This window comes from Hyperolius riggenbachi, chromosome 4 (assembly GCF_040937935.1).
Source record: "Hyperolius riggenbachi isolate aHypRig1 chromosome 4, aHypRig1.pri, whole genome shotgun sequence".
Classification (NCBI taxonomy): domain Eukaryota; kingdom Metazoa; phylum Chordata; class Amphibia; order Anura; family Hyperoliidae; genus Hyperolius; species Hyperolius riggenbachi.
Window position 1 is genome coordinate 298733257 of NC_090649.1, and position 14312 is coordinate 298747568.

A 14312-nucleotide genomic window follows, 5' to 3' on the forward strand; every position below is an offset into this window, starting at 1 on the left:
TGATACCATACTCACCCGCAGCTTACTCCTGCAGCATAAACCTGTCTGAGTCCCATGCTGTCCAGGGCTGAGCTCTCGGATTCCGAATTTTGAGTTTGCCATCGGAATTTGGCAGTTCCGAGTAAGCACTCGAAACTCGAAAATTTGGCAATTCTGAGTACCATATTCGCTTTTACATTGAAGTGAATAGTGCTTAATTCCTTGGTTAATTGTGAAGCCGCTGTACGTGCTATCAACACCAAATTTTTCATGTATGTTAAGCAGATGAGTAGGAACATGGTAAAAAAAATTGTGAAAAGACCTTATCGTTTTTGAACAAATCGATTTTAAAGTTTCATAGGAAAAATGGTTTTTAAACTGTGTAAAATGACACTTGCTGCAGAACAGGGCACTGTATTTCGAGTTCTGAATACATATTGTATACATTTCATGAAAACAGACAGCGTGGGGTCCCCCTTCTTGAGCCTCCTTACCCCCTTGTCCCCCACGCAGGCTGGGATAGCCAGAATGCGGAGTCCCGGCCACGTGGGGGCTTCGTACCCCTGAGCTATACCAGCCCGCATGGTCCATGGTATGGGGGGGGCTCTGGGGGAGAGCGGCGGCCAAGCCTTCCCCTCTCCCCCGGAGCCCTTGTCCAATCCATGGACAAGGGGCTCTTCCCCACCTCCGGTGCCCCAGGAGGATGTGGGGGCCGCCAACATCCTGGGGGGGTTCAAGGTGCCATCCGGGGGTCCCCTTTTACAAGCGGATCCCCGGAGACCTGCCCCCTCCCCAGGAGAAATGAGTATAGGGGTGCACAGTACCCCTTACCCATTTCAGCAGAGAGTTAAAAAAAAAGAAATAGAAACACAACAACGAAAAAAAGTTCTTCATTGTTCTAGATTAACCAGGGATACTTACCTTGCGATAATCCCACGCCAGTATCCTCAGGAGTGGTCCCACGCCAGTATCCTCTTACCATGTTCCTACTCATCTGCTTAACATAGATGCCAAATTTGGTGATGATAGCATGTAAGAGGGCTTCACAATTGACAGCGGAAGTTGGCACCATTCAATTCCAATGAAATGCACTTGGAACATGAAAATTCGGAACACGAAATTCGGTTTTCGCCTGCGGTATACCGAATTTCGGCGAAATCAGAATTCAGCTGTTCCGATCAGCCCTATCCTCCTGCAATCAGCCCTGGTAATAGGCTCAGTAGGGCCCCGTCTGGGTCTTTTGTGTATGTGCGGACCTCTCACGCATGTGCAGTAGACACGGACTATCACTAGGGCTGATCACAGCTGAACGGCAGCCTGCAGAAGGATGGCATGGGACTCAAATGGGTTTATGCTGCAGGAGGAAACTGCAGGTGAGTATCAAATCTTATTGTTTTTACAGCTCTGGTTTACTTTAAGTTAATTTGACACAAATGAGTACTTTTTACTTTCTAAAGTCTGAAAATATATTTAATTTAAATTGCATGAACACATCCACTGTGAAAAAAATGGTCGAAAAATGTTTTGAATTAGGTACCGTGCATCCCTGTTTCATGGCGATCTTTCAAAACCTAATTTGCATGTATATAACTATTCATATCTCTAGTCACACAATAACTATGTAAGAAAAAATATTAATGTCACTTATTGGTTCGGAAAAAAATGAAATGATAGCATAGATAATGGCACTGTGTTCTGCTATAGAATTTACCTGTCTACAAAATATTCTTTAAAGTTTTACTCTGATATAAAGCAAATGTGGTTACAGTGTGTTTTGTTTTTCATTTCAATCTAATACTTGTCTTGCCATATTGCAAGAACAAGCAGGTCCTACAGGCTCCTGGGCTCAATGCTGCACACAAACGATGGGAGGAAAGAAATATCAGCGGGTCACTCGTAACACCATACATTAGCAGAAATGCATTGTAGGAACTCTTATGCTTTCATTTTTCTGGATTACTTAGAATACCATTGAGTGCCAGAATAATCCATCTCAGAGGTGTTTATCTGTCTGTTTGCTAACACATCTATGTTCTCTGAAGTCCACAGGTTGCAGACAGTGAAGGAACTGTCCAGTTTGATGGAGATGGGCATGCATCAGTCAGCCGTCCTGTTCGGTGGAATCCAAATATCTCTACTATTATGTTCAAGTTTAAAACATTTTCTTCAGATGCACTCTTGATGTATCTGGCAACACAGGACTTGGTAAGAGAACACTAAATATTTGTTGCAGAATGGCTGGCTTTGAAATCAGTGTATCTCTGAACTGGAGCTCTGCTTGCCATCTGTTCAGTTAAAGGCAATTGATGTTTTTTTATTAAGGCATGGAAAATGTTTTCAGGAAATGGGTTTCAAGTTATCTGAAAGAGGTTTTCTTATTTTCTGTGTACTGGTACTTTGCTGCTTCAGCCAGTTGAGCAGCAATGCTTAATGTTATAGGTTATCACAGCTCAGACACTATTGAGTTAACCACCCTGGCGTTCTATTAAGATCGCCAGGGCGGCTGCGGGAGGGTTTTTTTTAAATAAAAAAAAACTATTTCATGCAGCCAACTGAAAGTTGGCTGCATGAAAGCCCACTAGAGGGCGCTCCGGAGGCGTTCTTCCGATCGCCTCCGGCGCCCAGAATAAACAAGGAAGGCCGCAATGAGCGGCCTTCCTTGTTTTGCTTACATCGTCGCCATAGCGACGAGCGGAGTGACGTCATGGACGTCAGCCGACGTCCTGACGTCAGCCGCCTCCGATCCAGCCCTTAGCGCTGGCCGGAACTTTTTGTTCCGGCTACGCTGGGCTCAGGCGGCTGGGGGGACCCTCTTTCGCCGCTGCTCGCGGCGGATCGCCGCAGAGCGGCGGCGATCGGGCAGCACACGCGGCTGGCAAAGTGCCGGCTGCGTGTGCTGCTCTTTATTTGATGAAAATCGGCCCAGCAGGGCCTGAGCGGCAGCCTCCGGCGGTGATGGACAAGCTGAGCTCGTCCATACCGCCCGACTGGTTAAAGTGGCATAAAACCCTGACATAATATTCAATAAAAATATGTTTTCCTACTTTTTATATGCCATGCGGTTAGCATATTTGCTTTTGTGCATAAGTATTATTATTCATTTAGAAATTATCTGTTCCTAAAGTACACTTATTTTACTCTGAGAGCTGACTTTGCCTTTTATCTATAACTGCTTTATTCATCCTCTAACTTAATCAGAAAGCATCAGAAAGCATTTATGCTTGTCTGACTTTGTTCAGGGGACCTGGCAGTGTGAGAGAAGGCTTTGTTTACATATCTCACTTGATACAATTAAACACAAGATAACATTATATAAAGTTCGGAAGTGGCCAGCTCTGCAGGCAGGGAAGCTTCTAAAGCCTGTGGTAACCCTTTTAATGCAGTTCTAGTAAAAAAAAAAAATGCTGGTTGTATGTAATATGCTGTAAGTAATGTATTAGAGCAAAGTAGAAATGCTGGGTTTCATTCCGCTTTAAGGTGTAAAGGTGTTTGCGGAACGTGAGATCTGTTTTACACGATAGCATGAAATGACGCTCCTCAGGGTTTTACATTGTCTCAGATCAGTTTGTTGTCTCTGTGAAAAAGGAAGAGGGTTGTCACATGCACATGCAAATACCACCAGCCCCATAAGGCAGAAAGTAACTGCATCTGGGCATGACTTCAAACCTGTCTGATTCCTTTTATAGCTTCCTTTGTGCAGTGATTGTGGTGTGCACACACAGCTGCAGATGCATCCATGCATACTTAAGTAAAACTGTATGGAGCGAGTCCACTCTCCTGCCTACCACAGCCCCAAGCATGCATCAGCTGGCAGTCGAAATTGCAACTTTCCCCTAAGTCCATGGTGGCCTTGAAAGGGAATTGAAATTAATGCCACCAGGAAATTGACTATAGCAGGATGAGCCATTTTTGGTCTTCATCCTGCGCCCAAAATCCCCGGCATGTATGCAGGACGGGTGCCTCATGGCCCATGCACAATCGCTAACTGTGAAAGAATACATTCCGCAGGGATCATCTGCCAGTAGTAAAAAAGGTTGCCAACTGTGATACATTTTAGAAAGTAGATCTGGAAGAGGAAAGATTTTACAAAGTGCAAACACTGCCCAATTAATTTATAACTGAATATTGTAAAAAAAACAAAAAACAAACTTAAGTATGTTATTTGACTACAGCTCCCCTTTAAGAAGAGGAAGAGTGATAGAGGAATGGGCCTCCCTGTGGTCATGAGGGTTGCAGGGGTCAGTGTTTGGGCCCATTCACACCTAAGTGATTAGCGGCCGATTCTAGCTAATTACTAAAGCGCTAGCGCTTTTTAAAACACTAGCGTTTTTTTACCCTATGGCAGTGTTCTCACTGCCGCAATTGGCACCTATCATGGGCGTTTTGTGATTAGCACCAATCTCAAACCCGTTACCTGCAGCAGTTTTGTGGCTATTCTGGAGCGATCGCGATTAGCCTTCATAGAAGTGCAAATTGCGATTGCTCCAACAACCGTGAATTTGTCCAGTGATTTTTCCATGTTACATCATGAAAAAATCATCCGCGCAAAACGCTACCACTAATTGCTAGCGTTTAGCGATTTTAGGTGTGAATGGGCCCATACACCCATAGGAGCAACCTACCTGCCAAATACCTTCATAAACTATGTGTATATAACAGAACTGATGCTATTTTAAAGGTAAAGGGGAATTTCACCAATTAATGATTTGATGGTTTTTTTTTGCACTTTTGCACTGACACATACAGTAAGATTATGCACTGCATATTCTTGAAAGACTTTTCACAAGTGCCAAACTTTTCCACAGCACTCTGTATTGTATATGTGTTTATTTCAGAAACAATAATTTGTCTTGGCTCTGTGAAAGCAGTTTATCATCAGATGTTGCACCACGGCATTAAGAGACTTTTTTGTAAATCATATTTATGGGCAGTGTCAGCCGAGATTAATATGCAGCAGAATCACATTTACTTCAGAACAGAATATCTAATCTGAACGAGCTATGTGTGTCCTATGCTAAACTCCTTTCCGTTTCAAATCTGAACAGAAAGATTTCATGAGTGTCGAGCTGAGTGATGGCCGTATAAAAGTTAGCTATGATCTGGGATCAGGCACAGCCTTTGCGGTGAGCAACAAGAATCATAATGATGGCAAATGGAAATCATTCACCCTCTCCAGAATACAAAAACAAGGTAGGAATTGGGAATTTACATTATACACCTCACTGCCTATAATAATATGCAGTACATTAAACAGGCATTCCAGTTACTGCCATTTACAATAACATAAAACATTTGCTGTGCAACCGAAAGTTTATAATACGTATAAAATCTAACTATAGAGAAAGACTACTCCGGTACACAGCAATCAAAGGCCATTATGTTCAACCTAAAAACAGTCTCAATGCCTTTTATGCCCACTGCATTCTGAATAAACACAAATTAGCATAACTGTCCAATTCATAGGCACATTTAGTGTTTATGCACCTAGACACATGGAAATGATGATGAATACCTTAACAAAGTTCCTCGCATAAATCTGTTCATTATATTTTCAGTGAAGGGTAAAGAGGTTACCATGCCTAGGAATGTATAGAGGTTTTTTATTTTTTTTATGGGAATATAACATGGTGAGAAGCTCTTCTATAATGAGAGAAGTTTCAGAATTTATTGGCAGCAGATGGGATGTGAACACCTCAGTCGCAAAGCTAGTTAACTTGTACTCCTGCTACAAGTGAAATTGCAATCTTTAAAGGATATGTATATTTATAATGTAAACAGGGCCGGATTTACCATAAGGCACTATAGGCTCGTGCCTATAGGCACTTGATGATGGAAAGGGTGGCTCGCTCCCCTCCCCAAGTGTCTCCCTCCCTCCTTCCTTCTCTATATAGCACCCTGATGAGAGTGTAAATGAGAGGTTACTCACTCTGCTCTTGGCATTCCACTGACAAGATCTCTTTTCAGTCAGGGGTACCTCTAGTTACTTAATAGTTGCTTAACCCATTCGCGTTCCGTCGTTTTCACGTGAGAAATGTTCACCTCCCATTCATTAGCCTACAACTTTATCACTACTTATCACAATGAACTGATCTATATCTTGTTTTTTCCGGCACCAATTAGGCTTTCTTTGGGGGGTACATTTTGCTAAGAGCCACTTTACTGTAAATGCATTTTAACAGGAAGAATAAGAAAAAAATGGAAAAATTCATTATTTCTCAGTTTTCAGCCATTATAGTTTTAAAATAATACATGCCTCCATAATTAAAACTCACGTATTGTATTTGCCCATATGTCCGGGTTATTACACCGTTAAAATTATGTCCCTATCACAATGTATGGCGACAATATTTTATTTGGAAATAAAGGTGCATTTTTTCCATTTTGCATCTATCACTATTTACAAGTTTAAAATAAAAAAAATATAGAAATATTTCATCTTTACATTGATATTTAAAAAGTTTAGACCCTTAGGTAAATATTTACATGTTTTTGTTTTTTTTATTGTAATGGTTTTTTTTTTTATAGTAAACATTTTATTTGGGTAGTTTTGGGAGGATGGGAGGTAAACAATAGATTTATAATGTAAATGTGTGTTAATTTTTATTATGTTTTACTTTCAGTTGTTGTATTACTTTTTGGCCACAAGATGGCGGCCATGAGTTTGTTTACATGACGTCACTCTAAGCGTAACACACGCTTAGAGTGACGCATCGGGGAGGGAACAGCCAGAAAAAGCACAGCTTCCGAGAGAAGCTGTCGCTTTTTCAGCGGGGGAGAGGAATCAGTGATCGGGCACCATAGCCCGATACACTGATTGCCTGGCTACCAAATCCGCGGCCGGGAGTGCGCGTGCACGCGCGCGATCGGCCGCGGGAGTGCGCGGTACCACGCATGGTTCCTGGACGTAGTTTCTACGTCCAGGAACCAAAATAAGTTAATATTGAGGGTACTTCTGAATTCCTAATTCTAAGGGGCACCTGTAGCTGTCTATGACGGCACTCTACTGGCTTCAAAACTTGCGTTTATCGAATCATTCAGCAATTACACGACATGTTTCGGGGACATCCCCTTCATCAGGTGTACATGCTTACAATGGTTCACAGTGTTTAAATACATAACCCACAAACCACACCCTTGATAGGGTGTGGTTTGTGGGTTATGTATTTAAACACTGTGAACCATTGTAAGCATGTACACCTGATGAAGGGGATGTCCCCGAAACATGTCGTGTAATTGCTGAATGATTCGATAAACGCAAGTTTTGAAGCCAGTAGAGTGCCGTCTCCTTATTGATGAATATTTGCTGTGAGTAGAGTGGTGACCCACAGGAGAGTTGAGCACCGGCGACTCAGGCAGTGTCAAGCCCGAGGAAGGAGGTTACCCAGGGTTCTTGAAATTTGGCTGTCTATGACGGGCAAGGGTAGTAAGGGAGAAGTGAAAGTTGGGACAGCCAGCACACTTGCGGCGCAGTCTAGTGGGGGTTGTAAGTTCATGGAGGGTGAAGTCTAAGATGCCAGGACATCTGTGCCTATAGGCTCCTATGAGGTAAATCCAGGACTGAACATAAATGTCCTCCTAATTAATAAAGGAGTTATTATTATTTTGTATTTATATAACGCCAACCTCTTCCACAGCGCTGTATAGAGTATATATTGTCTTGTGACTTAAAGTGTAGCTGAGACAAGAAGCGCCTCAGGTACCATACTTACCTGGGGCTTCCTTAAGCCCCCTTAAGGCCGCTCATCCCTTACCGTCTCCCCGGGTGGCTCCGGTCCCCTGCAATTCAGCCTGAAAGCCTGGCCGAGTCTCGCTTCGTCGCGCATGCATGGCCAGGCGTGTTTCCCCCTCTCGCTCATATGGCTGGGAGCGTTCTTTTTTCAGTCTCTTTTTCCTCTCCTGTGTCCCATTTGTCCACTGTCATCAATGGAATTCTCCATCCTCCATTTTGAAAATGTCCATTACCCCATAACAGCTTCCTTCCTTGTAACTGACAGCTGCTGATATATAACTGACAGCAACTGGTATATTTCAGTTCTGACAAAATGTTGTCAGAACTGGAAGGGATCACTGTAAGAAGAAAATGGTGAGCTTCTGAGAGGAACTGATGGTGAGGTAAGTATGTAATATTCATTTGCAGCTACGTCATGTGTTTATTTCAAAAAATGTTACTCGCTTCAGGTTCCCTTTAAGGAAGCCCTAGGTAAATATGGAACCTGAGGCACTTCTCGCCTCAGGTTCCCTTTAACTGTCCCTCAGAGGGGCTCACAATCTAATCAGTTGAAACATAATACTGATTTTGTATCCCCTGAATAAGGAACCCCCTTGTCGCTTGTTGTTTGTTTTTCTTCTTTCCTGTCAGTCAGAACATAGACATCAAAGATTGCTTTGGAGTGTTTCCTGTTGGCTTCACTCTACTAATCCATGTACTTGCAAACCTACCACTGCTGCTTTTTGCAGTGTGACAGCTTTACTTGCAGACTTGTAACCAGCAAATTGTCTGATCCAGCACAACAGGGCAGAGAGGGAATGGAGCAAAACTTGTGGGAAGATTACACAGATATGTTAGGTAGAACTGCAATTAGCAGCAATGGAGCATCTGAAGAGAGTAGAAAGAGATAAGGGACAGCTGAGAGACCAGCAAGCAGCAACAATCCAATGTTTGATATTCTTGCACTGACTGCAGGTGATGTGGAAACACATGTAAACAATAGCAGGGGGTAGCACATTGATGTAAAGGTCCAAATCAGAAATGCGTAAAAATAAATAAAGGGAAAAGGGACATGATTTCTTAATGGTAGTGACATGCATGACAACATGGTGGGATGATTTTTTGCCACTATATAAAATGGCAAACCTTCCTTGTTCAATAACATTCAAGTCAAATCACCTTCTACCACATAGTTTATATGTGACTAAAGCAGATTAAAAGTGGAAGAACTAACTTCTGATTCAATCTCTTTTATAGAGTATAATGTGTATTATGAGGTTGATACACAAAGAATACAATTTCAATAACTTCCTTAGTTGTGTCCTCACACTATACACATGTCGGTATGTGTGGGCTCAGTCTTAGCCTTTTATATTGTACACATTTAGTGTTAATAATGCTTTAGTGCAGGGGTAGGGAACCTTGGCTCTCCAGCTGTGAAGTAACTACACGTCCCACAATGCATTGCAGGAGTCTGATAATCACAGGCATGATTAGTAAAGGCAAATGCATGCTGGGATTAGTAGTTTTATCACAGCTGGAGAGCCAAGGTTCCCTACCACTGCTTTAGTGTTTTGCTTTTCCCTCTAAGCAACAAATGTGCTGAAGATCTTGGATCCCCTTATTGGGAACTCCCCTAATGCCTTGTACACCCGCGGGAGGGTCTCATACAAGGTTTCCTGCAGGGCAGGTGCCACCTCTGCAGAGAGTTGAAGAGATAGATTGTGTTGGCCATAAGCAAGCCAAACTCATTACTCTCCTCCTTATCTCTCCCATTCTTTTGTGCATCATTTGTTGTATCTCCACTTCCTCCATAGCAACAGAATGCATCGCTAGCCTGTACGCTAGGATTATACAAGATTTTGCATACAATTTTGCAACTATGGTTGCAAATAATTATGAATTGCAAATTCAGTTGGTGTTGCATAATCAATTTGTAATTTTGAGTAATGATGCATAATTTTGAACTAAATATAGCAGGTAATAGCAAAGGCCCCATACATACTATCATCATCAAAACTGCTATGTTAAGGGGAATACTGGGAACAAGTCAAAAACTATTAAAAAAAAAAAAAAAAAAAACCTTGTAGTTTTAATACATTCGATTTAAAAAATTCAAAAGAATTACAACTGTGAAAATTTAATTTTACTAAGTTTTAAAAAAAAAATTAACATATGTACCAATTTTGGAGCCAATAGTATGTATGGGGGTTTTGTTATTGACTGCTAAAGTCGGCATGAAATTAAAGCTAACTGCAAAGTTATGGTTTCTTATTACAGTTAAAAAAACAGAAGAATTATTTTTTCTGAAATGTTGGATTACAGCTTTGCATTGTGATTGAGAAAAATGATTCAAAATTACGAATATGCAAAATGTATGCTTGTCAAAATACACCTAGGCCCATATGCAATTCACTTTTTCACCTGAGTTTTCGCCTAGGAGATAATTTTTCATCTTCGATTTAAAATAACTTTCCAGCACTTTTTAATTAAAAAAGTACCAAAAAGTAGGTGAAAAAGTAATATTAAAATTATTTTGAGTATTTTCTTGCTTTCTGGTGGCTTAAAAGGCATTTTATTGACAAGTTTAAAAATATCACATAGGAGAAAACTCAGGTGAAAAAGTGAATTGCATATGGGCCCTGGTCTGCATGCTGCCAGTACAAGCTACACTGTGCATCTTTTGCTCCTGTATACATGTCTAAGTGTGCTAGGCTGATATCTATAGGGAATCTTTTTGTCCTAAAGATAAAATGGAAACAAAAACATAAAAACTATAAAACAATTCCTTCCCATGTCAGTTCTGTAAATTGCTATTGACAATACAGGAACAGGATGTAACATTTTTTACCATTCATTTAAACCTTATATTTGATAAGTTCACAGTGCTGGGAATAATTGTCACTTGCGATGGCATAAAAAAAGTGTTACATTTTTAACAGTTGGTAATTACATTTGTTTTTTAGCTAATATTTCTATTGTGGATATGGACACCAATGAGGAAGATAAAGTCACCACTATATCTACCGGAAGTAATTTTGGTCTTAATTTAAAGGCTGATGAGAAGATTTACTTTGGCGGCCTGCCAGTCTTGAGAAGCCTAAGGTAACTAAGTGCACCCTACAGATGGAGAATACATTTTGTATTGCACAGTAATGACTTTTTACTGTTTTTTTTTCTGGCATACTGAAACTGTACAGTATAACTCTAATGTAGCTGATTGAAAACCACACATTTTTAATCCTTGTAGAGATGTTTAGATCATTTTAATTATGGAACTGTACCTTCCCTTATCTCAGGTACATGAGCATGTTTATCACTATGGAGTAGTGAGAGGGGACAAGTGATCGGAATGCTGGTCAGCATTTAGACTCACAAAGAAGTAAAGAAAAGTTGGTCAATACTTTTTCCCTTACAACTTTTGGTCTAAAAGATAAGCAAATGATGTTCAGTTTGATTATGAATGGCAAAATGGGACAAATTTCATCTGGTACATGAAGTTACATAGCAGAGACATCTAATGGCTCAGCTGATGCAGTGGGGCTGTCATTTTATTATGGCAGGAAGATAACCACAGAAATGCTGCAGAATGAGGCATTAGTTGAGGCACCCATGGAGTTGCCCCAGTGATTGCCAGACAATGGTGGTAAGAAGCGCCCAGAAGTTAATAAAATGGAGTAAAATACAGCTAAAAAGAGAAGAATAGAGGTGTCTTACCTCAATAATGGCTAGTTCATATAAATATGAATTTTAATAAGCACAGGCGCAATGCATTTTGTGGGTCTGAGTCCACTTCCTTAGGCCATATAAAGTGCCAGAGTTCTATCAGAGCCAGGTATGGAGCGACTCCATAGCAGGACTCACTAACAGGAAAAAAAGTGGTGTGGTTCCACCCCTAGATACTACAGAATTCAACACATGCAAAAGAAACGGGGTTTTTTTTTAACCAAGTCTCTCTCTTTATTCTTCAATCATTATTTCTTCAAATTGCAGGCGATATATGTAGATACAACATCAGATCTTCACTTCACATAGAAAAAAATGCCTTGCTATGTGAAGTGAAGGTCTGATGTTGTATATACATATATCGCCTGCAATTTCAAGAAATAACGATTGAAGAATAAAGAGAGAGACTTGGTTAAAAAAAAAACCTGTTTCTTTTGCATGTGTTGAATTCCATAGCAGGACTGCCAGGAAACTGGAATTGTTTATGAGAAAATAAATATGGCAGCCTCCATATCGCTTTCAGTTTAGGTGTCCTTTAAGCATTCAGCAGACAGTACTGTAGACCATGACAGCCAAAGATCTGCTCAAATGTAGATTTGAGGTAGTATAAACATTATTTATTCACCAAGAAGTATATTCCAACTCAAAGTAGTACCTTACAAATACTTTTTTGCTGGCTGCATATCAGTGCACAATATCCTTGAGGGCCCTTTTCTACCAAAAATCTTAACCAGCATTGCAATTTTCTCCATAGGATTGAGCATGTTTTTAGCTGAGATTTGTGGCCAGTATTAAAAGGCCTAATAGAGGCTAATCGCTACTGCACAGAAAGTGCAGCATGCAGTGCCTTTGTGAGTGGCCAGAAAATGAAGCGCAGGGGTGGAAAAGGGGCACCGCGATAAACGTGTTAATTGTGGTGCCCTTAGAATTGGCAAATCAAGGCAAAACACTGCAATCCAAAAAAACATGATTGCAAATGCGGCCAGTGGAAAAGGGCCCCAAGTGCCTATTCACAAGGACAATCCCAGGCCCGGATTTACCTCATAGGAGCCTATAGGCACAGATGTCCTGGCACCTTAGACTTCACTCTCTATGAACCTACAAACCCCACCAAACTGCACCGCAAGTGTGCTGGCTGGCCCAGCTGTCACTTCTCCATTACTTCCCTTGCCTATCATAGGAAGCTGCAGGTGCCCCATAGCATTAAGTAGCCTCAATATTAAGTATCTAGAGGTGCCCCTGACTGATGGGGGATCTCGTTAGTGCAATTCCAAGATCTGGGTGAGTAACCTCTCATTTACACTGTCATCGGGACTTAAGGAAGGTGGGAAGGAGGCGGGAGGGGAGTGAGCTGCCTTTCCATCATTAGACGCCTGTAGGCATGTGCCTACAGTGCCTTATGGTAAATCCAGCCCTGGACAGTCCAAATGAGGTTGCATAACTTTACAGTATGACTATGTGGAGTACAGGAAAAAGTCTGTTTGACTCGTAAGATACTCAGTAAAAAATTGTTTTCCTTTTCTTCTTTTTGTTTCCTTTATTCAGTCCCAGTATGAAAGCAAGGTAAAATATCCACAGTGTAATTGTGTCATGCCTGCAGACTGCTGCATGTGATTTCCATGGCTCTTGCAGGATCTTTGGGCAGATATTGTTACAGAGTAGCACTGCTATAGCTTGTGAGCAGTAGGAGAGGCAATCTAGCTTGTCTCTACTACTTCAAACTGACCCCTCAGATATCACACACGGCTGAGCCGAGTATGCATTTTACTTCCAGCTATTTTCAACAGCTTTCTACTGCTTGCTGTGTTTGTTTTGAGAAAGACATTACTGAAAAACAAAGCCAAAATCCATACGCAGTCTATATTTGAGGCCTTAGCAGGAGTTCATCCACAGCATGACAAAGACCAATTAGAATAAAGCCTGGGTTACACATTTGTAAACATATCTGGAGTCATGTACTTTAGTCAAACGTAATGGATAATTAGCAAGTGGAGATGCAAAGGCGTCAGAGAAGCTGTTGACTACTAAAGATGAACAATTAGAAAGCTTTTAATGGTTTGCTTCTAGCACAGAATCAAGTCGCTGCTGAAGTGCTCATTATTCACTTGTTTACATTTATGCCCATATTCCACATTTATTGACTCAGTTACACAGCGCCCTTTATGGGGCGTCATCGCACCGTCTGTTTTGTCAGAGCAAGAAAACACAAACAAAGGGCATTCTTTAGATACATTTGCACTGGCATTTTTATTTTGAATGGTTACTGAAATAAATATGTATGTACAAATGTTTTACATTATCTTAAGGTCTGCTTTTAGCTATTCTGTGTCCGCATTGCACAAGCATGAGGCAATTCAGAGTTGAGTATTTTCTGCATGAACTGTATTGTTATAGTGTATAGAAATACTCGAAAGAGGAACTGAAGTGAAAATATTATAATGAATAATTTTTTTTTTTTTGTGTTGTTTTTTTGTTTTTTACGATATCCATTTACCGTATATACTCACTCGCAAGCAAGCCGACCCGCATGTAAGCCGACCCCCCCACTTTTACCCCAAAAAACAGGAAAAAATGATTGACCCTCATGTAAGCCGGGGGTAGGAAACGCTGGCCGCGTGATCCCCCCAGTATGTCCCAGTATAGCTAGTATAGTGCCCAGTATAGGTAGGTAGTGCTCAGTATAGCTAGTAAAATGCCCCAGTATAGCTAGTATAGTGCTCAGTATAGCTAGTATAGTGCTCATTATAGCTAGTATAGTGCTCAGTATAGCTAGTATAGTGCTCATTATAGCTAGTGAAGTGCCCCAGTTTAGCTAGTATAGTGCTCAGTATAGGTAGTATAGTGCTCAGTATAGCCAGTATAGTGCCCAGTATAGCCAGTATAGTGCCCAGTTTAGCCA

The 14312-nt window shown here is 41.1% G+C and overlaps 1 protein-coding gene across 12 annotated transcripts in view; it reads left to right on the forward strand.

The window, feature by feature from the left end:
* The window catches only part of LAMA2 (laminin subunit alpha 2), a 1150433-nt gene that overhangs the window by 1041245 nt on the left and 94876 nt on the right, over positions 1–14312 (forward strand). For 9 of the 12 annotated variants that reach the window (XM_068231524.1, XM_068231529.1, XM_068231531.1 and 6 more), the window contains 4 exons: positions 2022–2184; positions 5025–5169; positions 10654–10792; positions 12959–12976. In XM_068231524.1, the coding sequence (XP_068087625.1) occupies positions 2022–2184; positions 5025–5169; positions 10654–10792; positions 12959–12976 (465 nt within the window). The remainder of the gene's footprint in view (positions 1–2021; positions 2185–5024; positions 5170–10653; positions 10793–12958; positions 12977–14312) is intronic. The other 3 variants (XM_068231525.1, XM_068231537.1, XM_068231536.1) reach the window with 1 other exon arrangement.